The sequence below is a fragment of the Ylistrum balloti genome, unplaced genomic scaffold, assembly GCF_031769215.1.
Source record: "Ylistrum balloti isolate Yb309-2 unplaced genomic scaffold, AGI_CSIRO_Ybal_v1 Utg371000, whole genome shotgun sequence".
In the NCBI taxonomy this organism is placed as follows: Eukaryota; Metazoa; Mollusca; class Bivalvia; order Pectinida; family Pectinidae; genus Ylistrum; species Ylistrum balloti.
The window spans coordinates 326,119-352,162 of record NW_026782558.1 but is presented as its reverse complement, the minus strand read 5'-3'; the positions used below and the strand labels follow the sequence as shown (position 1 = coordinate 352,162).

General features: G+C 34.3%; 1 protein-coding gene across 1 annotated transcript in view; it reads left to right on the top strand.

Moving 5' to 3' along the window:
* The window catches only part of LOC132559964 (nischarin-like), a 32,203-nt gene extending 7,299 nt beyond the window's left edge, over positions 1-24,904 (top strand). The window contains exons 6-16 of the mRNA XM_060224604.1: positions 785-852; positions 1,379-1,474; positions 1,928-2,023; positions 2,666-2,791; positions 3,138-3,333; positions 4,017-4,075; positions 6,160-6,288; positions 7,452-7,568; positions 7,864-7,953; positions 13,675-13,745; positions 19,415-24,904. Coding sequence (XP_060080587.1) covers positions 785-852; positions 1,379-1,474; positions 1,928-2,023; positions 2,666-2,791; positions 3,138-3,333; positions 4,017-4,075; positions 6,160-6,288; positions 7,452-7,568; positions 7,864-7,953; positions 13,675-13,745; positions 19,415-21,959 — 3,593 coding nt within the window. The 3' untranslated portion in view covers positions 21,960-24,904. The remainder of the gene's footprint in view (positions 1-784; positions 853-1,378; positions 1,475-1,927; positions 2,024-2,665; positions 2,792-3,137; positions 3,334-4,016; positions 4,076-6,159; positions 6,289-7,451; positions 7,569-7,863; positions 7,954-13,674; positions 13,746-19,414) is intronic.
* The last annotated feature ends 1,140 nt before the right edge of the window (positions 24,905-26,044 follow it).

The window sequence follows — 26,044 nt, the reverse complement described above, 5'->3', positions numbered from 1 at the left end:
ATTTGCTTGTTGCCTTCACTGTATATGTGTATGCTTGTTGCCTTTGCATTTGTGTGTGTGCTCCTGCACCTTGATTTACAGGGTTATCTCCCTTACCATAAGCCCATTCTTGGTAATAAGCTTCCCTCTCATACAAACACCTTGTTAGTATCATTTTGTGTCAGGTCTTTATTATCTTTGTGTTAGATCATCTTGGAAGATAATTAATCATACCCTAGAGGACATGTATAACTATTTTCTAGTAGAAATGCATGTATATTCCTGTGTGTGAAATTTTAACTGGTGACACAAGATACAAAAGAACACAGCATAACAAAACTGTGTGCCTACAATGTGTTGGGTATGCTTTACAAAACCTAATTGAACAGGTTGTTAAAGTTCAGATTTATTATACAAAATGCCTTGATAATTATTTTGTATTACTTTGATGAGGGTCTAGTTTGGATGAACTACAGATACATTTTTTTTTTTGGAAAAAATAGAGGTGGGATCCTTATTTGATGGTACAGGATGCTAATAAAAGTGACTAATCGTGATAAATGCAGAAGTGGGACATTTTTATTATTTTTTTTTTTTTGGCATTGCAAGACATGATTGATTTCATAAAATCAAGGTTGATTAATACAGGCATATACAATTTGCATAGATTTTCCTAAATTATACAAAATATATTCTCATTGCACAACTACAGTTACAATACTAATAAATATTATGACACATTTTATGCGAGGGTTAAACTGTTTATCAAAATGTATTTCATGCTTTCAAAATCTGTTCATTTCAGATAGTGGTGATGTTAAAAAAGATATAGGGCACATCTTGGACTTCATCACAAGAGTCAAATATCTAAAGGTATATTGTAATGTAATATGGGGTATTTCAGCTGTGGTACATCTTCAATTTGGGCATTTTACTTCATTATGTAATTCGTAAGTCCCCCAAGAAGTCTGTTTGGCAGTAAATAGTTAAGTTGCCTCTCTTCAGGTACATAGTTGAGCCAGCAGCTTCGATATCTTGACAGTGTATTTAAACATTTACTTGTTGGCCGGGTAATACTGAAGTTTTGGCAAGCACTACAGCTGTTATAGCCCCTTAGCCCATATTATGATAATGTAATAAACTGTTAAGATTCCTCGCAATGTGCCTCTGCTTAATTTGTCATAAAGTGATATTTATTGATACAAAATAGAACATAGTGTTCAGCAACTGTTAATTTTGTAAGATTAACTAATTTCTATTAAACTACTTTGAATTCATTCATGTTTGAAATGTGAATGCACCATTAGAAAGATGGTTTTATTATTACCAAATCTGTTGTACAAAATCCATTTACAGACATAATTGATAGAATTACTGAAATTTTTATTTTTTTTTACAGGTTGTTGGCAATACAGATCCTGTGGGATCCAGCAATATTGATATGTCACAGCTCAAATTTGACCTTTCTCTGTTCAAGTCACTCCAGTGCTTAGAGGTCAGTGGTAATATTGTGGAAATTTTCTTTTGGTTAGAACCTTAAAATTTAAAGGTTGGGAAGCAAGAAATAAAAAAGAGAAAATTTCAAAACCGGAAAAATAAATTTAGTATGTATATGATATATTGGACATTGTAACACAATTAACAAAGGAAGAGTTTTTGACTTGTGCCCTATCATGGCCTCAAACTCATGGTCAATGACACCAAATTGCCTAGTCAAGAAATTCCAGACTGCCTAACCATTACACCACCACGACATCCTGACTTGACATGGAGTTTGATATATATTAATGAAAAATAAAAAAATAAAGAGAAAATGAAGGGAAAATGTTAAAAAGAATGAATTTATAAAACAAAATTATCTTGTACTCATTTCTTTCTCAACAACATCTATGTGAGATATTCATGTCTTTCATTCAACGATATGTAATCTGTGTTATCTGTTACCCAGGTATCGTTCAGTATAGCTCTCCAAATCTCTGGAATAGATACCATCAAACAGACAATGGATAGAATCACGCTTCATTACTGTGTCAGCAAAATCAGGGTAGGTTCCAGTCACTTCATTCCAGCAGATAGATTGACCTTTCACCTTTGATACATGTAATTAGCATGTCTACATCAGAATACATATTAACATCCGACTCCTTTTTGCCAAACATCGCGGTGATACCTATACCTAACTTCATGACAAATTTTGTTCATGTTGTTTACGTAATAAACGTAAATCTCTTACATTTTGCATGGGATTTAATTCAAGCTTAACAGGTGAAGAGAGTCGATCTAGAAATCAAATCCTTTACGATAATTTGTACAATATAATTCTGGATAACAATTATGTTGATTTGATTACTGATTTTGGAGTCTTGAAAAGTGTACTATCTTCTTATTCACAAATTTGAAGTTATTTTTAGATCAGCATTATGCAATCATGTATTCGTGAATATATCTAAAGTTGGTGAAATAAATTATTTGCAAAATCTATGTGTTTTACATTATATTGTACTTTCAATTTTTTTTACAGTTTCACATGCTTAAGCATTGTTGTGATATTTATGGTGTTGAATTATGCCCCAATGAAAAACTTCATTTCTGTCAGAGAGGAACATCCCTGAAAAAGTGATGTCAGTTCAACTTAGTGTTTCACACATTCTATAATCGCATGGCTTTGCTTTGTACTGCGTTACAGGACATCCTGCTGCAAGACTTACCACAGTGGAAGGCAGATGATGGTACATTGCTTGTGTCCTACTGGGACAAACTCACAGAAGCTGATTTCAGTCACAACACCATCACAGATATAGACGATAGTGTGGTGAGTCAGTTATCTCCCCTGAATCGCCAGTTACCTCCCTTCTACCAGAAAAAGATATAAGCCTTTGCATTTGATTGTCCACACATTCTTTTCAGTTATAGTTGTTATTGTAATTAAAATACGAAATCCCCATGTTAAAATCTCTTGAAAACATAATACCAGACAGAATGATTTTGTCAGATGGAAATCGAGTTAATTTAATTATTCATTAAGTAAATAAATGTACAATCTATATGATCAAGAATGAGTTGTTATACAGTTTCTTTAAATATTGTACATTATTTATAGTCAGATAAATTGCAAAAGTGTGGATTGCTTCATTCTTTGAATCTTGTCTTTTTTTAAGCAACTGATGCCGCGTGTGGAGGTCCTGAATCTCGCCCACAATCACATCAAGAGTATCCAGCACCTTAACTGGCTGAGTCGACTGACCTACCTCGACCTTTCCTATAACACATTTAGATCTCTTGATGCTTTACATACCAAAATTGGCAACCTGAAGACCCTCATCCTGGCTGGAAATAAACTAGACAGTCTACAAGGTAAACAAGTACAAACTTTGTGTAGATGGTAATGCTGGCCTCTGGCCGTTACTGCTTGGTCTTGTTGAGATGAAATTAAGCGAGGCAAAAACTATAAGGTATACAGTTTTTAAAGTCAAATGTATTGAATAGTTTAGAAATACTTTATAACGTTTTTTGTGTGTGTGTTTCTTTTTTTGTTTATTTTGTTAAACTGAAATACAAAAAGAATCAGAAGCAAAAATTCATTGGCAAACAGTAGGACCTATTAGACTTGGTTTTTAAGGATATTACCAAGACTAAAACATGATGGCTGTATACATCATAGAACGCTATCTAACATTTTTTTGTACACTGTAGTATTTAATCTTATTTCAGAGGAGCAAACTAACTCTCGACTAGCTGTCAAGAATATTTTCCATTCTCGAATACTCTAGTTTCTGTATACATGTTCAAACCTTTTGACTTTACATGTATTGAGTATCAGAAAGTCAAGGCCATCATAGACATTGTTGATAACCCAAGGTCCTGATACTCAGCTTCAGGACTGTGGGTTACCAGCAATCCATCAGAGCGTGAAATGTGTTAAAGTTTGAACCGTATTAAGTATTTGATAATGAATGTTATAGTATGATTTCATGGACAGTAATGAATGTGATCAGTCTTGTACGTTGTGGTGACATTTATTGTTATCCTGTTTTCAGGACTGTCGAAGTTGTTCTCATTAGAAAATCTTGATGTCAGCCACAATGAGATCTCACAGGTAAGTGTGGCCTTGTAGATATGTTATATTATAGATGACAGAGGTGTTACATGTATGTAAGCTGACCTTGTAGATATGTTTATAGATGACAGAGGTGTTACATGTATGTAAGCTGACCTTGTAGATATGTTTGTAGATGACAGAGGTGTTACATGTATGTAAGCTGACCTTGTAGATATGTTTATAGATGACAGAGGTGTTACATGTATGTAAGCTGACCTTGTAGATATGTTGTATAGATGACAGAGGTGTTACATGTATGTAAGCTGACCTTGTAGATATGTTTATAGATGACAGAGGTGTTACATGTATGTAAGCTGACCTTGTAGATTAGTTATATTATAGACGACAGAGGTGTTACATGTATGTAAGCTGACCTTGTAGATTAGTTATATTATAGACGACAGAGGTGTTACATGTATGTAAGCTGACCTTGTAGATATATTTATAGAAGACAGGTGTTACATGTATGTAAGCTGACCTTGTAGATATATTTATAGAAGACAGGTGTTACATGTATGTAAGCTGACCTTGTAGATATGTTATATTGTAGATGACAGAGGTGTTACATGTATGTAAGCTGACAGAGGTGTTACATGTATGTAAGCTCACCTTGTAGATATGTTATATTATAGATGACAGAGGTGTTACATGTATGTAAGCTGACCTTGTAGATATGTTTATAGATGACAGAGGTGTTACATGTATGTAAGCTGACCTTGTAGATATGTTATATTGTAGATGACAGAGGTGTTACATGTATGTAAGCTGACCTTGTAGATATGTTTATAGATGACAGAGGTGTTACATGTATGTAAGCTGACCTTGTAGATATGTTATATTGTAGATGACAGAGGTGTTACATGTATGTAAGCTGACCTTGTAGATATGTTATATTGTAGATGACAGAGGTGTTACATGTATGTAAGCTGACCTTGTAGATATGTTTATAGATGACAGAGGTGTTACATGTATGTAAGCTGACCTTGTAGATATGTTTATAGATGACAGAGGTGTTACATGTATGTAAGCTGACCTTGTAGATATATTTATAGAAGACAGGTGTTACATGTATGTAAGCTGACCTTGTAGATATGTTTATAGATGACAGAGGTGTTACATGTATGTAAGCTGACCTTGTAGATATGTTATATTGTAGATGACAGAGGTGTTACATGTATGTAAGCTGACCTTGTAGATATGTTATATTGTAGATGACAGAGGTGTTACATGTATGTAAGCTGACCTTGTAGATATGTTATATTGTAGATGACAGAGGTGTTACATGTATGTAAGCTGACCTTGTAGATATGTTTATAGATGACAGAGGTGTTACATGTATGTAAGCTGACCTTGTAGATATGTTATATAGATGACAGAGGTGTTACATGTATGTAAGCTGACCTTGTAGATATGTTTATAGATGACAGAGGTGTTACATGTATGTAAGCTGACCTTGTAGATATGTTATATTGTATGACAGAGGTGTTACATGTATGTAAGCTGACCTTGTAGATATGTTTATAGATGACAGAGGTGTTACATGTATGTAAGCTGACCTTGTAGATATGTTTATAGATGACAGAGGTGTTACATGTATGTAAGCTGACCTTGTAGATATGTTATATTGTAGATGACAGAGGTGTTACATGTATGTAAGCTGACCTTGTAGATATGTTATATTGTAGATGACAGAGGTGTTACATGTATGTAAGCTGACCTTGTAGATATGTTATATTGTAGATGACAGAGGTGTTACATGTATGTAAGCTGACCTTGTAGATATGTTTATAGATGACAGAGGTGTTACATGTATGTAAGCTGACCTTGTAGATATGTTATATTGTAGATGACAGAGGTGTTACATGTATGTAAGCTGACCTTGTAGATATGTTATATTGTAGATGACAGAGGTTTTACATGTATGTAAGCTGACCTTGTTGATATGTTATATTGTAGATGACAGAGGTGTTACATGTATGTAAGCTGACCTTGTAGATATGTTTATAGATGACAGAGGTGTTATCAAATAAAGGTGATGTTTTCCCTTCTGAACTTCTTTTTCAGATATAATTATATTGTAGATGACAGAGGTGTTACATGTATGTAAGCTGCCCTGTTTGGAGGAACTTCACATGAACAATAACCCTGTTACTACAGTGCTGGACTACCGTACCAAGGTCCTCTCCATGTTTATGGACCGTGCATCAGAGGTAATGTATCATGAGTGTTCACAACTTTTATCAAATAAAGGTGATGTTTTCCCTTCTGAACTTCTTTTTCACAAATATAATTATAAATTGAATCAGTACTAAAGATAGATTTAAATTTGAAATTGAAACATTCTGTTCACAGTATAGATGTCTATTTTCTTGTAGGTAACCAGTGTGTGTTTCCTGTATCGATTGTTGGCTAGGTTTCTGTAGGTAACCAGTGTATGTTTCCTGTATCGATTGTTGGCTAGGTTTCTGTAGGTAACCAGTGTATGTTTCCTGTATCGATTGTTGGCTAGGTTTCTGTAGGTAACCAGTGTATGTTTCCTGTATTGATTGTTGGCTAGGTTTCTGTAGGTAACCAGTGTATGTTTCCTGTATTGACTGTTGGCTAGGTTTCTGTAGGTAACCAGTGTATGTTTCCTGTATTGATTGTTGGCTAGGTTTCTGTAGGTAACCAGTGTATGTTTCCTGTATCGATTGTTGGCTAGGTTTCTGTAGGTAACCAGTGTATGTTTCCTGTATCGATTGTTGGCTAGGTTTCTGTAGGTAACCAGTGTGTGTTTCCTGTATCGATTGTTGGCTAGGTTTCTGTAGGTAACCAGTGTATATTTCCTGTATCGATTGTTGGCTAGGTTTCTGTAGGTAACCAGTGTATGTTTCCTGTATTGATTGTTGGCTAGGTTTCTGTAGGTAACCAGTGTATGTTTCCTGTATCGATTGTTGGCTAGGTTTCTGTAGGTAACCAGTTTGTATATCTTCTGTCATCCACAATGTCCTCTACCAATCTCATTGGCTAGGTATCTGTAAGTAATGAGTAGATGTTTTCTGTTATTCTCAATGGTTGAGTTTCTGTAGGTAATCAGTACAGGTACTCCTGTCATCCTCAATGTCCTCTCCCCGTCTCATTGGCTTGGTATCGGTAGGTTATAAGTATATATGTCTTCTGTCATTCTCAGTGGATGGGTTTCTATAGGTAACCAGTACAGGTACTCCTGTCATCCTCAATGTCCTCTTCCCGTCTCATTGGCTTAGTATCTGTAGGTTATCAGTATTACATATGTCTGATTTCAATGGTTAGGTGCCTGTATTAATGGTGGAGGTTTCTGTAGGTAACCATTATTTACGCTCTCTGTTATCCTCTGTGGTTCGGGTTTCTGCAGGTAATCCTGGATGATCACAAGCCAAGTCAAAAGGAGTTGGACACTGTGGCTGTGCTACAGGCAATACAGAAGTCTAAAGAAAACAAGGACAAATCCAGGAAACCTATTACAAGGAAGGTAGGTGTTGGATATCACCATAATTAATCTTCACATCTTTTAACTTCATTTCAGTTTCTATCCAACTAATACTAGAGGAAGTTGACTTCAATGAAGGTTATTTACATGGAATACTTTGCTTCTGTGTTCAGGTTAGGAAATTTCAACATCCTTTAGTGTGGAATCTTAGCTTTTGTGATTATCTAAACCACCTTTTGGTATTTTCTGAGTGAAGTGACATATTGACTACAACACTGTTCAGCGTGTGGAGATTCTCTGTATCAGCTGTGGCGCTCACCATGTTTTTCTCTTACAGTCAATTAGTGATGACCGTCCCTCTGGTTCCCCTGTGTTGCCTGACCTTTATGAGGAGCAGGGGTTACCCCAGGCCAGTTCTACAGGTAATGTATGTATCCCTCCAGTGTGGCATGTGTCCTCTCATGGACCTGTCAAAACTGGCTTCACATTCAGCATGACCTGTTCTCTCTGGTTTGTAACGCTGTTGTCTGTAGCTTTTCATTTGGTGCTTTGTAGGTGGAAATAACATGGATTCGCAGAAGTAGACATAACACAACAAGTGGTCATTTTATACAGAATTTCTTTCACTCAATTTAGTTACAGAAAAGCTTTTTCGAATGTTCGTTGTACCTTTTTAAAAATAACAAAACGAGAGATGAAAAAATAACATATACAAGAGACAAACGTTTTGGTGAACTCTTTCTACCACAATACAAAGTACTATAATGATAATGAATTGACCTATTCTGTACTGAGGTGGGGTTTTTTTTCCACAAAATCTTGTCGGGCTTAATGATATTACCTGTAGTGATAAACCTTAATAAATATGCAAAACTGACAATTTTAGAAATATCTGGAATTGTCATTATTTATTATAAATCTTAACTTGTAATTACAGGGTTATTATCTTTAAAACAGTCAAATTATTACCATAAAAATCATGAACTACTTATTCCACGCTCTAATTTCCATAAGCATGTGGAGCACTGCTATAGTTAATTCCATGTGTGGTATAGCTGTTTGTTCATATCATCAGCTGATGCCTTGGAGGTTGAATAACGCCTACATATTGTTGGTAGAAATATTATTTGAAATTCTTCATTATTTCTCATTATTTCATTGTCCAGATTAACTAATGAAAATTGCTAGTACCAGGAAACTCTCACACTCGAGTAACCATCCTTTCACTGATAAAATCTTCACCAAGTATATAACTCCATACTTCAAATTATTGGTATGATTACACTTAGCACAAAGTTTCATGGTAAAGGTTTCCTGGTACAGTTTTCAGGAATAGAAGTAAAATTAATGTACCTTTGATGTTGCTATTCTAGTTCAGAATTAAATTTAATTTCAGTAAACAGAATTAAATTGAATTCAGTGACTTGATCAAATGATTAAGTTCTGTAGGATATATATAGGGAATATATTTTCTGATTTTAGAGGGAGGAGACTTATTTTCTGATATTAGAGAGAGGGGACTTATTTTCTGATATTAGAGAGAGGGGACTTATTTTCTGATATTAGAGAGAGGGGACTTATTTTCTGATATTTGAGAGGGGACTTATTTTCTGATATTAGAGAGGGGACTTATTTTCTGATATTAGAGAGGGGACTTATTTTCTGATATTTGAGAGGGGACTTATTTTCTGATATTAGAGAGGGGACTTATTTTCTGATATTTGAGAGGGGACTTATTTTCTGATATTAGAGAGGGGACTTATTTTCTGATATTAGAGAGAGGGGACTTATTTTCTGATATTAGAGAGGGGACTTATTTTCTGATATTAGAGAGAGGGGACTTATTTTCTGATATTAGAGAGAGGACTTATATTATTTTTTATCTGTGATTTGTGTTTCTATGTGTACTATAGAGACAAGTATGGGTTCTTAAATTGTTGAAATTTATGTGTAAGAAACATATCACCTTTGATATTCTTATAGAATTCTTTTCTGGAGTTATTTCCCTTCAACTTCTTGAACTTCTTCTGTTCACGTTTTCTTTACAGATAACATTTTTGTCTAAATGCCTTAACTGAAACTCAATATTTCACTCCTAAGATGATGAATAGTACACTCCTTTTCATTGTTCATACTTTCTCCTTTCCAGTATTGTTTCTTTGAACCACAACCATTTTATAATTTACCAAATACATGTATATTTTCACTTCAATTCTGAATCAAGAAACCTCGGACTTAAATGGACACATTTCTGAAAATTCGTACTACAGATACATGATGTAACAATTTGTTGAATAATTTTGGACCTAGATATGCTGTGAAAGAACATTTACGTTTCATGTTCTACCATCTGACAAACTCTTGTGGAAGACAAATTTACGAACCGTCAGTCTGTAAAACATTTATTGGCAAAGACTGTATTTCGTTCTAATAAAGCTTTTTGATAAATTAAGGAACATGTTAAATTTCTCAAGGATAAGGTATTAATCTGATGGATGGTCTTTAAAATAAACTTTTAAATTCTTTGAAAATAATTATCTTCTCTTGATACCCTAAAATCTTTGAATAAGCCGTGCTTGAAAATAAGTCAGCACTGGAAATAAGCCTGACATTTTTACAGTCAAATATATTTTGCAGCCACTTGTTAAAATGTAACCATACAAATTGAAATAGATAAAATATTGTTCTTGTATTGTTGAATATAAGGATCTAAACACATGTCCAGGTCCCCACTGTAGCCTGAACATTTCTTTCAAATTGCATGGAAAATGGCTTTTGAACGCAAGACAGTCTGGAAAATAGACAGACTTCGAAAGTAAGTCTGTGATTCCTTACAAAAAGTGAAAGTTTATAACTAGCAAAATCTAAGTTTTTAGGGTATTATCTTAGCCTGTACAAATTTATTTTTATGTAACATGGAACTTGGTTTGGATAAAATGAAATACACATAGAAATATGATGGTGTTGATGTGTCCTTTTAATTCTGATGGTGATATTTCTGTAATGATAACATGTAATTTATTTGAAGAAATGTTGTGAAAGAATACATGTATTTTGAAAATGAAATGCTTCACGGTTTCTGAATTTTTCGTTAGTTGTGCATGCTTTGTTTCTGTGTTGCCCAGGCATAGAGGGTTTGGAAGGGGAAGTGAACCCCGAACGTTCACAGAGGCAGGACTCTGAAGGAGACCTTTCCCCTACCTCCTCAGGGAGCTGGTCACAAAGTCTAGTGTTTCTACAGCAGGCTGGCCCAGAATCCAAGGTCGATAAACTAAAAGTCTTATACGCAGATATATATATATATACTTACTACGTTGAAATACTATGAAAATTAAAAATTATTTATAATGTTAATATTATGTTCTAGCATTTCTAACATGGTTTCACACTGATTAAAAAAAATCTTATTATTAAAATATAAAATGATTTAGCTGGGAGCAAATATTGTTGGTTTCATAGTTGATGTAGAAAGAAATGTACTTAGGTTGAGGGACTGATAGAGCAGTGCTTAGCCATGTTTGTATCTGAATAAATGTTGTTGCTTTTTCTTTGATTTCATAACTGTATATTTGCAATGTTGTAGTTTCTTCATTTGGTGTTGTTAGCTTCTTAAAAAAATTTCCTTGCTGTTGTTTTATTTTTGAAATTAATACACACGAATACTTTAACAATACTGTGAAACAGATGTGATTGAATATTCTTCTAAATTGTAGGTACTAAATGATATGATCTAGTATAAAATACCTTTGTGAAACATTAAATTTTATTAGGTCATCTGAAGAGTCCTGATGATCTATTGCCATTGTGTTTCATCTGCCATGCGTGAACTTTTGACATTTCTAACTTCTTCTCAAGTTCCATCAGTGGGATTGAGCTGAAACTTGCTTATAAATGATCCTGAGATGGTCCTGATCAACTGTTGTTACTTTTTGGGTATGTCTGAAATCCAAGATGGCCACCATCTTGAAAAATATATTTTAGACTTCTTTGCGAGCGTCACTGAATCCATTGAACTAAAAATTGGTAGGAATGTTAAGGAAAGGTAGTCAAAAAAGTGTTGTTATTTTTCGAGTATGTTTGAAATCCAAGATGGCCGCCTCTTGAAAAACATGTTTCAAACTTCTTCTGCAGTTCCACTGTTACCATTGAGCTAAAAATTATTGGAAATGTTAGCAAAAGGTAGCCAACAAAGTATTGTTATTATTTGACCTTGTTAAAACTTTGATATGGCTGTCAGGGAGGCCATTTTGAAACATGATTGCGCAATCATTGTTTTCCTGTGTAACACCTATTTCAAACTTCTCAAGTTTCACCAGATGGTTTGAGCTCCAGCTTTACTGGCAAATAATAGGTATCACTTGTTACAGTTACCTACTCCTTGCCAAAACTAACATCTGCATCATAGAAAACAGCTTCTTAATAAGTTTTCTTTCAAAGAAGAAAAAATAACCCTTCTCCCTGATGCAAGATTTTGTAGTCAGATGACTGTTAAGGCCCATGGGCCTCTTGTTTAAAATCCTTGGTCGAAAGTAATAAAACTAAAATTTATTAAGTCATTGAGGTCAAATATACCCGAAGAAATTGTATATCATTTCTTTGTGTATTTTGTGGGAAATGACATTGATCTACTACTTGAAATAAAACTTCTACATGAATATTGAACACTGTGTAAAATTTACACAATATTTCTTTGTAGCACAGGGTCTTGGCACAAATTCGCAACCCATGACCATATATAATATTATGTGTTATGTAGTGTCAATATATAAGACATATATAGGGTCCCTGTGTTGGGAATTTGTACCAAGTCCCTGTGCTTCGTAATGGTTTTGATACCAATTTTCATCAAAAATGATATTTTTAACAAATTGTATGAAGTCATTTGGTTTTCTAGCGAAATAGAGTTTGGTATTATGCATTAATTTCACACATAGTTCAGTTGGTATTTTAAAGTTTAATCGTTCCTTTTGGTAACAGATCAAGTGGTGATGATTTCAAAGATAGGGAAAATTAACACTGCTGTGATATTGTAACCAGTACAGTGGTACTTTGTGTTCTAGATTTATCATTTTCTTATGATTAATACTTGAATAATACAGTGTATATTCAATACACAGTGTTTTGTTGTCAGAATTAAGGAAATCACGGTAACATCATGAAATTTTTTAGTGAGAATAATATATGGTTAAATGGAGTACAAAAAGCAGTGTATAAAGATGTCAAATACTGATTGGGTTATTGTTCTGTAAAGACATGTTTTGTTTGAAATTACAAGTCATATCTGATTCCTATCATAAAACATTAAAAAAAAAAAAAAGGAAATAGAGAAATCTTTCGCAAAATTCTTTTTTAATGTCCATTTTCAGCAACAATGATTTTCAGTCTAGCAGAACTAAACATCACAGAATTTATATGTGTGCCATGAGTAAGATATCAAGTGAAGACATTAAAATATTTTCTTTATAGCAAGTATTGGAGGGTTAGTTAATACAGTGTCAGTCACATACCCTACAATCTTGATCATCAGCCTGTTTTTACCAATAAGCCAGTCTCTAAGATAGGATGTGTATTCCTAACAGAGAAAATAAGATATTTTTGAAAATGAGCTGGCCCCACTTGTATAAAACATCTCAACTTGAGATTTCCTCAAGCCCAGATTTTCCTCAGCTAATATCTCCTTGAAAATATCTTGTATGAAAATTCCTCAAGGAATTTCAGGACATCCTAGCCGATGACTTCCTCCTGTTCCTTGAGAAAATTTTATACAAGCCATTTTTGAGGAGATATCAGATGAGGAAAATCTCGACTTGAGGAAATCTCAAGTTTAGATGTTTTATACAAGTGGGGCCTGGTCTCGCATGTGAATATCTAAAAATATCAAGTCTGATACTGAAAACACTAATTGACGAAGAAATGCTATTGAATAACATAATCAGTTCCCTTTTAATTACATGTAATTGTTTTCATTTTGTATAGTAAGTAAATAATATTCTAAATTCTCAGCAAAATGCCGTCCTTGGTTTGTAGCTTGAATATATGACCTAATTTTTTTTCAATATGTCGGGATATCACAAGACTAAATCAACATAAAAAACATCTGAAATTAAACCACTGTAGTTGTTACTGGTATTGTATTGTTGTTCTTCAGGCTCCGGTGGAGACTCAGGGCAGCAAGAGTTATGACGAGAACCTCCAGACAGACGACACTGTGACATCACAGTAAGATGTTTATAGATCTCGTTGGTAAATGTTATCATTGATCCTCATCTGTGCTGCTTTATGATTAGCTTCGCCTGTCTGCATGTGCTGCTGGTGGTTAGTAAAGGCAACAATGTGTAACCTCGCTCTACTAATATTCAGATATCTCCTTAAACCAAATATGCTTCTCAAGATCAGTGCAAGTTTCAAGTATTGAAATTTTCTGATTTTTCCTTTACTGAATCTATAATTTGACATAAACTCTTTTTCTAAAGGGTTTTAATACATGATTAATAAATAATATTTAATAAATTTTGACCTTCAACTTTGCTAAAATATCTTCACATTTGTTACATATTTGTATATAATTGTGAGGCATTCTTCATCTCTAAGGGTATATAATTGTGAGGCATTCTTCATCTCTAAGGGTATATAATTGTGAGGCATTCTTCATCTCTAAGGGTATATAATTGTCAGGCATTCTTCATCTCCTAGGGTATATAATTGTCAGGCATCTAAGGGTATATAATTGTGAGGCATTCTTCATCTCTAAGGGTATATAATTGTGAGGCATTCTTTATCTCTAAGGGTATATAATTGTGAGGCATTCTTTATCTCTAAGGGTATATAATTGTCAGGCATTCTTTATCTCTAAGGGTATATAATTGTCAGGCATTCTTTATCTCTAAGGGTATATAATTGTCAGGCATTCTTTATCTCTAAGGGTATATAATTGTGAGGCATTCTTCATCTCTAAGGGTATATAATTGTCAGGTATTCTTTATCTCTAAGGGTATATAATTGTCAGGCATTCTTCATCTCCTAGGGTATATAATTGTCAGGCATTCTTTATCTCTAAGGGTATATAATTGTCAGGCATTCTTTATCTCTAAGGGTATATAATTGTCAGGCATTCTTTATCTCTAAGGGTATATAATTGTCAGGCATTCTTTATCTCTAAGGGTATATAATTGTCAGGCATTCTTTTTCTCTAAGGGTATATAATTGTCAGGCATTCTTTATCTCTAAGGGTAAATAATTGTCAGGCATTCTTTATCTCTAAGGGTATATAATTGTCAGGCATTCTTTTTCTCTAAGGGTATATAATTGTCAGGCATTCTTTATCTCTAAGGGTATATAATTGTCAGGCATTCTTTATCTCTAAGGGTATATAATTGTCAGGCATTCTTTATCTCTAAGGGTATATAATTGTCAGGAATTCTTCATCTCTAAGGGAATATAATTGTCAGGTATTCTTCATCTATAAGGGTATATAATTGTCAGGCATGCTTTATCTCTAAGGGTATGTAACACATCTTGACAAAGGATACCTTAAAACTAGAGGTTAAAAGAAAGGAAGTATTATATTCCAAACTTGATTATGAATGATATTCTTTTGAATATAATTTACTTATCAATGCATTTGGAACATAACACAGATTTCAGCAAGTTATTTTGAAGTGGAAAATAATGTTTACGTTAGCATTATTTTAAAATGCATAAATATATTTGCTTCATATTGGTACAGCTGGTTTTGTTAATGAAGTTAAACCGTGGTTCATGATGATGTAATTTAAATGTTATTTTTGCTATTTTATGAGCTTTTAATATGATATTTATATTATTATCTGATATGAAATTTATTCAAAAATTCCTTTCCGGCATGACTGTTTAGTTTATATTCATATTAACATATCTATGGCAACCTGGTTAACACATCAATTAGAGCCTTACATTCATTTGAACAATTTCGCAATAACAAACTGGCAAAATGTTATGATATTGGGGTGGTAGGTTGCTGAGAAGAAGCCAGACAACGTTTAAGAGAAAAAATGACCTTCACCCTTATTCTAGGTCACCGGGATTGAATTGTTAAAACATTTAAACAACTTCTTGTGATTAACCAAAAGACAGAGTGTCAGATTTGTCAAAGTCTGTTAAAGAGTTCTTCATGTAAATAAAAAAATCTTAGAATCATTATATTTGACTGGCAGGTGTCTTTGATGAAGTACAACAAAGTTTGCCAAAAGAAATGATCTTGATCTACATTCAAGATGATAGGGATCAAATATGTTAAAACCTTTAAACAACTTATAACTTAAAAGCCCTGAAGCATACTATTTGGCTGATGTGATCCCAGTATTAACCATGACAAAGTTTGCAAAAAGAAATGACCTTGACCCATATTTAAGGTCACAAGGATTAAATCTATCAAAACCCTACAAAAACTTCTGATAAACCAAAAGGCTTAGAAACCTTATATTTGGCTAGTAAGTCTTTTAGATGAAGCCTGATGTTTGTGAAAAGCAGCGGCCAAGACCCATATTCAAAGAAACAGGGGTCAATTTTTTTTCAAACTTTAAAACAATTTCTGTTGATAGAACCATGATATTTGGCAGGTAGGTCTCTGGGATGAATTCTTACAAAATTTACAAAAGATATGACCTTGAACTGTTTTTAAAGTGACAAGGGTCAAATTAATCAAAACCAGTAAAAAGAAACCCAAAAGTCTGGAGAGCAGAATAGCTGGTGGGAAGATGTGTTTCTAGGCCAAATTTTGACAAAAAAAAAAAGAAATGACATTTACCTATAATCCAGGTTATAACTGCCACAGTTTAGAGCTTGGTGTTAGGAACTTTGTTGTGAAAATTGTTGAAAATTGATTGGATGTGCCCACCCCACTTTTTATGCCAATGGTGCATGTGTTAATGCACTTGTGATAAAAGTTGGTTGTAATTTTGATGAACAGTGAATATCAGGTGAGCGATGTAGACCCATTGGGCCTCTTTTATAAACCAATCCAAATCCCTGTACTAAAGCTAACTGCAGCCATAATGGTCTCCCAGAGGATTCATAGAATACATTGTGACTAAATTCTCCAATTACTATATAACCATGTTTTAAGTTTTTTAGCAGACCTACTTTATGGATCTAGTGGTGTTTGTCAATGAAATATCCCATTAAACAACCCCAGTTTACAATGGTCAACCCATAAACACACTGAAGTGATTGTGAGTCTGTGTGAATGCTTTTAGTAGTCCCTAGTACTTTTATGCAATGCATGAATATCTTATACATTTGGACCTGTTTCAGATGGTATTAAGTTCTTATTGATAGATGAAATGCTTTTTAGCAATAGAGGTAGGTCAGTTAGATGTGTTAAGAATGCATGCTTGTTTTTTTCTTTCTTGGTGCAGTCAAGATTTTCTACGTTGAAAAAATAACAGCATGATGGAACAATGAGGCTACGAATCCGTTAATGTTAAATTTAATAGTGCTATTTTTTTTATTAGTAAATAACAAACAATGAGCTTTTGATATGTATTCATGATAATGTACTAGAACACTATAAACAGTTCTGATATATTTGATAATGCAGATTTCACATATGGATAAGAATGATGTTTAAAATTCATACACAAAGAATGAATTCTGAATACAAATTAGACGTTTTATCTGGTTAGGTGAAATGTTGTATAACATGTGCATATACACATGTGTTTCAACACACTGCATTATGCATATAATCTGAAAAAACAGGTATGACTATGGTAGAATTGTGCTGGGATAATTCATGTACAGATAATCTTAAATCTGTAGTAGCTTGATATCATCAACTTAAGTTGAAACTTCAAACTTTCATGGTATAAAATCTAGATTAAGACATTATGTTAGCAAACTTTTAAAATTTTGTATGAAGAACATGATGCATTGTAAAGGTGAACAAATATGAGGTGAACAGTATCACGGATTTTGTAATTTTAAAGTAAAAAAGGGTTGTGAGGACATTGTAATACATTGTACATTGGGAATAACTTTCCATGATATCAATGTGTAAGTAAACTTAAATTTGGTTCTTGTGATGGAAAAGCGGGACACTTTACATTGATCAAAAGTAGGACACTTATATACCGGTATTTCAAAATCTGGGACACTTTACATCGATCAAAAGTGGAACACTTTATATATTTCAAAAGTAGGACACTTATATACCAATATTTCAAAAAGTGGGACACTTTACCTTGATCAAAAGTAGGACACTTATATACCGATATTTCAAAAAGTGGGACACTTTACCTTGATCAAAAGTAGGACACTTATATACCAATATTTCAAAATCTGAGACACTTTACCTTGATCAAAAGTAGGACACTTATATACCGATATTTCAAAATCTGAGACACTTTACATTGATCAAAAGTGGGACACTTTACATCAATCAAATGTTAGGGGGGCACTTTACATCAATCAAAAAGTGGCACACTTTTACATTGGTCAAAAGTGGCACACATTTACATGGATCAAATGTGGACAATTTATATCCTTCAAAAGTAGAACTTTTTATATCCGTTAAAAGTGTGACGTTTTATATTCCTGTTGATACATAAATCATTGTATTCATTCTTTGTGTCAAGTATTACAGTTTTAAAGCATAAATGATATCGCGGAGTGTTTCATTCTGACTTACTTCAAAAATGCAAGATATTTATGTCAATTTAGTGTTTAGATTTCATGAACTTACTGTTTTTAGGGATATTTAAACACTATTTTGTATGTTAGAATTGAAATCTCGATTGTGAAGTTTTCCTGGTGTTGTGAATGGGAAATAAGACCATGGGTGTTAAATTATTGCTGGGTTTTTGGTCCATTTCATGCTTATATAAAGCTTCAATATATTGAGACAGCTTTCTAATATATATCCTGCAACATTTAACTTTAATTAATATCATTAATCAACAGAATGCCTGAAAATAGGTGTGTTATTGCTAACAAAATTTTATATCAACTTTATTTCATCTTGATATGAAGGAACTTCATGAGTAATGAAAAACAGTAGTTGAATAGCAGGTATTGCATGGATCAATGACTTGATCTTATGAAAAAAATATTCACGAAACCCAGTACAGCATTTTAGAACAGGTTAGATAATGAAAACAGTCAATGTTCTGATATACATTTGTAATATGATGCTCTGGCTGGTACACAATGTACAGGTGTTGGGACATCCACCGTAAAGAGTTATATTAAACCAACAGGTGTTGTCAGACACAAGCCTAAATTTCACAGAATGACATCTTTTATTACCAGGCTGCAGTTTCACTACCTGGTAAACAAACTAACACCTTTGAAGTTGTCTGTAATTGAAATTGCTTTATATATTTTAAAATCGTACAACTGAACAAATAAAAGTGTTTTTTTTTTCTAGGTTAAGATAATTGAAGATCTAACAGGTTTTGAATGAAAATGTGATGATGACATACTAACATTCTTGATCTAAAAAGCTTTTTGAAATGTATATTTAGCTCAAGTAAACATATCAGGGAACAACTTACACAAATAAATTATTTAAATTATGTTTCTATAATACACACTCGGTTTTGATTTTGGCAGTTTTTCTTGCTTTTCTGATCTAAGATTTATTTGAATCAACACTCTATTGATATATAAAAATTTGACTGTTTTTATTCAGTTTGGAAAATATGGTCACACACTGTTTGCATTTTAGAGATATACAGCAGAAATGAGATAATTTTTTTTCCATTGTAGCTTTTGAAAATAGAATAAATTACGAAAAAAAAAATTGAATGAACATATAATTTTTTCACATACCTAATTGTCTTATCCTTACAATGAATTATATTATCAAACCTTTAGTTGGCTGTGTATTAATTCGCAACTCTTCATTGCAGAAATTCCAAAACAGAAGTGAAGGAGAGGAGACGTAGCCGAGGACATTCCGATGAAAACTTACCTGTCATCACATATGTAAACATCGCAAAGCTACCCAATCACAGAAATGCAGAATTTGTGACATGGCTTCAGACTCGGTTGTTTGGTTCGAACTCAGAGGACCAAGTGATGGAACAGCTAGTGAATGTTATGTGGTGTAATGTTATTCAGTACTCGCGACAAGAAGACAATATTCCTTGTTGTGCAGTACTAACAGAGCGTCGCCTCTTCCTCCTTCGTCTCAAGCATGGCAGCTGTGGCTTTAGTGGGGTGCCCGATCTGGAGACATTTTACATAATGCCTCTCAACAATGTGCAGCAGGCACTGGCTGGTCCATGTTACTGCTATACCAGACTTGAAGAGTCATTTGTAGGTCCCAGTGGGACATTCATCCTGGAAGGTGCAGATTCTGATATAGGGAAAGAGTTCACAGATGACTTGCAGTCAAGATTGCATTCATCTGATATTGGTAGAATTGACATTATCAATTGTTCCCAAAATTCTGATATGTCCAAGCAAATATTTTCCGAAGAAGATGATGAAGGACTTTGCACTGGACGTGTAGTGGTCTCTTCTATTGTATCTGTTAGTGGTACAGATGAAAATGCGCTATTACTTCTGTCAGAAAACAAGGTGTACCTGATCCAACAGGATTGTTTATTTTGGCCAAGACCAACATTTATTAACAAACTGGAAGATTTTAAATCAAAAGCCCATTTCACATATTTACAGCAACATTCAGTGATGACGAATATCAGCGAAATAAAAATTGGTGCAAGTTTTCATTCAACGCGAAAGCACCGTAGAACGTCGTCATTTCAGATAAAAAATCTCTCAGTCCTCTTTGAACCATTTGATGTGTCAATGGTGTTCCATGAACTGATTGGTGCAGTAGGGTTTCAGGTTTGTTTTCTGTCGCAGAAAGCTAGGGACTGCTTCTTGGATCAGCTTACTATTCTGCGATCAGAACATACCCATAGAATGTCTCCGACTATCCGTGAAGAACCAGAAGGTGGCAATGAGTCGTCAGACAGTCTAGACGCATCAACGGATGATGCTGGTAAAACAAAGTTACAAGAGCAAATTCAAGGATTTGAATCCTCTGGAGAAGATTTGCAGAGTAGTGAGATCAAAGTGAGACAAATTAGATCAAAAACTATCGCAAATATGACTTTGAACACTAAAGCAGCATTGACTGCACATATGTCGAGGAAACTAGATCTGAATTATCTTACACCTGAATTGCAGACACAGCTGGAATCATGCATTCGTTCTCATAATTTAGTGAATACCCTGTCACCAAAATTACTGCTCTTGACAGAAATGAGAGGCGAGGAGCTGGCACATTTCTTTCACAGTGATATAGCCCTGGTAAATTCTGAAGCTGAACAGCTGCATTTTGTTCTATGGGTCGTTGTGGTGCCATATAAGGATCCACACCAGGAGATAATTAGTTGTGTAATGATGAGCTCTAGAGCGATGTATTTTGTGTCTGATAGAGTAGTCAAGTCACCGTTGGTTGAGAGACAGGCTTGGATGACGCACACTAGACACAAATCTGATACTGTGATAGGCTTACAGAGGAAACACGTCGACAAACACCACAGTTCAGGTATCCTTCACAATAGTCAGAAAGACAGCACCATTATACGATGCTATCATGTGTTCCACTACTCTGATCTTAAACAGGTCAACGTTGGGCTCTTTGACCAGTGCGTGCGTTTGACTGGCAATAACTGCAACTCGACATACACACTTCTGAGCAGAGACGGTCTCATTACAGAAAAGTTTATGCGACAGCTCACAACCATGCTCTCCATATTCTCATCATCACCAATGGTAGATAGAAGCCCAGCTGACGTTGAACAAGATTTCTATCGGGCCTTTAACAAGAGAACAAAGACCACATTGGAAGGCATGGAATATTTGCATCCCAGCAAAGTTCCTTTCATTTACCCGGGCGAGGATACAATGTCAGACCTGTTGTTTATAATAACAGATTGCCTTAGACTTCCACCGCTGGCTCGTAGAAAAGCAGACATCCTCATGTACATACTCTGCTATGTCGCTACTTCTGAAAGTCACTGTGGTGCAGTGGAGAGTATGGAATCGCGAAGTCTTGTCCTGACCAACGATTACTTATGTTTGATCCATGAAGATGTGGCAAGTTATCCTCTACCAGACTTTGCCAGGGGATTGCCTAACACAGCCAGATATCACATCACTGACATCCGCAAAGTCGATTCTTTAAAGAGGGTTTTGTTCTTTCGCAAAAACGATCAGAAGCTGACCCTAATCTTCTCTGATGAAGCAGAGGAAATTGTGGTCGATACATCTGTGGAACATTTCAGTGCTGATGATAAGACAGCAGGGAGACACTCGCTTCCCGAAGTTGGACTGACCGTTCTTGTACAGTGCGACAGAGACATCAATAAGCTTATGCTTCTTTTGAAAAATCAATGGAGGGATCTACATGGAGACGAGCTTGAAATCCACATACTCTAATTATTTTTTGAAAATTTTGAATGAAGGTTAATGAAACAAATTGACTTCGAAAGGAAGTTTTTTTTTTCTCAAGTCAAAGTAATTAATCAAAGATGAAAATGTAGAAAGTAATCATGCTAATGATGAACGCATGTGTTGCTGTTTGTTAAAACTTGAAGAGACAGAGAAAGCTTATGTTAGTCTAGATAACGATAGTGTTAACAAGCCATTATATATGAGAATATTGTATTTATATATCTGCAGAATGAAATATGAAGAACAGACTATTGTGTAACCAGCTTGAGCATGTTCTTTTTCTACTCACTCTAATGAGATAAAAAACAAATTTCTTTCACTATGGTACATCAAACATCTTGCCTAAAAAATGGTCCAATATCTAGGCTACAGGTGGTTTTCTCATAGAATGTAGACAAGTGCTAGTAATTGGAAGTTAAATTGAGTTAATTGGTTGTCAGCTAAATCATTCCTTTCATGAAACATTATGTTGACATTTAGCAATGTAAATCACATTCCCATAGTGATTTTGTGATTCATCTTGTATTTTTGTTGTTATAAGTGTTAATATTTGTAAGCAAATTGAATATTTGATAATTTGCATAATGTTGTGCTAGCAACACTATTTGTTGGAATGTGTGTCTTTCTGAATGACAAGTATTTTTTCAACATTTGATATATATCTCTTTGTCACGTTTGCTATGTTAGAAAGATGTAAGATGATACAACATGTAAAGGCACTGTAACGGTTGGTATGTCCTATCAGAGTTATACATTACTCTTGGGTACGCGATACACTGTGAGGCCGTCAGCTGATCTAGACCACTCACTATGTCTAGATACACATTATATCTTATTGCCACGGTTTGACCGATTAGACAAATATCTATGATTGTGAAATGATGTATTTATATGCTTGTATGATGGGAAAGTATGATTTTTTTCATTGACGAAATGACTTTTTCAAACCGACGGTAATAAATCATTCTTCCCCGCCCCCCTCCCCCCCGTTTTTTAAAGTCATCACGATATCGTGATCCATAAATATTAGATGATTTATTTCCAATAAAATGATCCAGGTAATGCTGACAGGCAACACAGTTAATTTTTTTTGTAACTCGTGTCATTTATATCGAAATTACGCGTCGATTATGCCTGCACTACAGATACATTTTCGTAATACTGTTACACCTTGAAGGACACCACGGTAAATTTATTATTTTAGTTGTTGTATATATACATCAAGTGTGTCGCCTTATGAACAATGACAGTTGGTTTTCGCTGAAATATACACATGAAGAGGCTAATTCAGTATTATAAACAGGAAATCCTTATCTGTTGATCAACACTCTGAGAATATGAGAATTTTGTGGTCATATATGATAACGCATGCTCAAAAACACCGTCAAAACAACGTTGACGATTAGATTAATGTAATTTCTTAATCAAACTACAGTTAACATTTACCATACCCACAAAATCCGGTACTAAAAAATGGGATTTTACTTCCTTTGTCACTGCTGTCTCAGTCATTTCTACCCGCCATCAATTATTCGTGTTCACGAAATTAACTGCCTCGTTTTCAAAACTTATCAGGGCTATATTTAGGAGGGGTTTCCCGAACCGAAAAAGTGGTCAAGCTAGACACTGGAAATCGATTGTGAATATCGGGATAGCATAGAAACGGAAATAGATATATATATATAACCACTTACAATCAATAACAAAAAATATCTTTACCGTGATGTCTCTCTAACGTGATACAGTTTACTACGCTTGTTGCGCTTTGATTTGGATTTTAGATTTTTTATAACAATTATGTTGGCAAATAATACACACGTTATCTTTCATGGTAAGCAGATCTGGTTAATGTACACGATTCGTACGGTAGTCAAGGATCAATCATATCACGCGTCTATGTAGATTTTTTATTTCTTAAAATCAAATGAGCATATGTTTTACTCTAGTTTTATATGGTGAACGCTTTGCTATCGGGCATTAAGCAATAACGCTTCTTTATATTGATAAGAGCATAATGGATTGAACCGGTGTCTTGTGGTTTTTGTGGTGTAAATATGAAGGTTAGGTTATAAAATGTAAAGCAAACATCAGTCTATTTTTGGATCTGCTAATGACTTAAATTATCAGTATATATGTGTATACTGTTCTGTGTTACAGAAGGTATAAATCCTTTCTCGAAATTAAAACAAAAACATACAATTAATGCAATGTGGTTGCCTCTTTTTCCAATACCACTACAGTTATGCAACACATAATAGTTATGTAAAGTTTTATGAATTACAAGTACCAGTTCCTTCCCCCATCCATACCCTTCATAGACACTGTCTCTGCATTGTATTGGTTACCCCGTTCATTCATAGATAACAGAAATCAATAAACCGCATTGGAAATACATTACTATGAAGCTGAGGGCGATTTTAACACTTAAAATACCTTGTATAAAGATTATATCCGACCATGACTGGGTAAATTTTTGCTAACGGAATGCACCTTTTCGGCATGGGAAGGCTTTCCAAGCATCAATCTTTATCATCCTAGATTATTGTGGAGTTGTTGATTCAACACATCACACCTGTAGATTTTAAAATATTTTCAGCCATGGGATAACTTTATATTTTTTATGCATCACATTTTCTTCACATATTGTTTGTGAATATTTTCATGTTCTAGTCGATTGAGTCATCAATGCTGCTTCTTTCATGATTAGACATTATATGGTTACTGTTGTATATAATTAGTAACTTGCATATACATTGTATTCATAAAAAGTTAAATTATTTACGTAAGAAGTGTTGTGAATAACGCGTGTAAGTCAACAGGGATATGTCCATTTGGCACTTGAAATGTGAACAATTTACGAGGCATTTACTTTTCAGTAAGTCGGTGAGGAGACAAAATTTAAAATCCAATTAAACACACTATAAAAATTATTTTCAGTTTTGGCTTTTTCATTAACATTGTGCTCAATGTCACAGCAGGCATTGTAAGTAGGTCCTGACGCCCGCTGCATATGATGAATATGTGTTTTATCTCGCGCACAACATTAAAGTGATATGAATGAGTTTTGAATTCCATGCTTTATCAAGGAAATGACGAACATGTAGAACCTGTGATGTAGTAGCTTCAAGGTTATTTCAAATATCATGCGGATAGATAAAGCGTATACTTTAGTGAAGATTGGATACGGAAATCAATTTTTAAAAAAAAAGTAATAAGCAGACTACGTTAGTAGTTTAGTAAGGTTTATTAATTTTTATCTTGTCCCTCATTTATTCAAATATTTTTCGATGGTTTTGGTTTCAAAGTTCATGCTCTTAAACGTATATTTGAATAAACAACACGAAAATACCAATATGTTGTCAATATAATCATAATCCAAACTCGATTTCAATAAAACTAAGGTAAACGATGAATCAAAGAAACATTTTGACGTCAGTTGACATCTTGCACAAAAATTATGATAACGGAAGCAGACCATTGAATATCGAATCAACTGCGACACGTTAACATTATAGACTGGGGATGCATGGCTATTGCTATGCAGTAATGGAAAATTCACAATGGGAAAATTGAAATAATGACTACTCGATAAAAGTTTATGCGAATATAGTAGTATGATGCACTGTGGTTAGATTAATTCCGTCTATAGTAGGGGAGAATATATTTTTAGCTTTGTACTTTCCGTCCCGAATCCAACAAAAAGACTTGATTTCCTTAGCTTAAACAAAATTCAACAAACTGATACCGCCAAGGGGGCTGTGATTCGGGTTCCAGGATCAAAGTATACATTTGAGAGAATGACATTACTTAGATTTACATGGCGGGTGTCGTCGATGTAGTAAAACCGTCTATTTTTCCGGAACCACTGCTGTTATTCTCCATGTACTTTTTCAACAGTATGCGTGTAAATTTTTCTTTTTAGGTCATCTGACCCGAAGGGTCCGATGACCTATAGTCATCATGCTTCGTCCGTCGTCGTCCGCCGTGCTCCGTCCGTAAACTTTTCATTCAAACGACTTCTTCTCAAATACTAGAAGGTCTAGGGGGCTAATACTTGGCACAGAGGATAC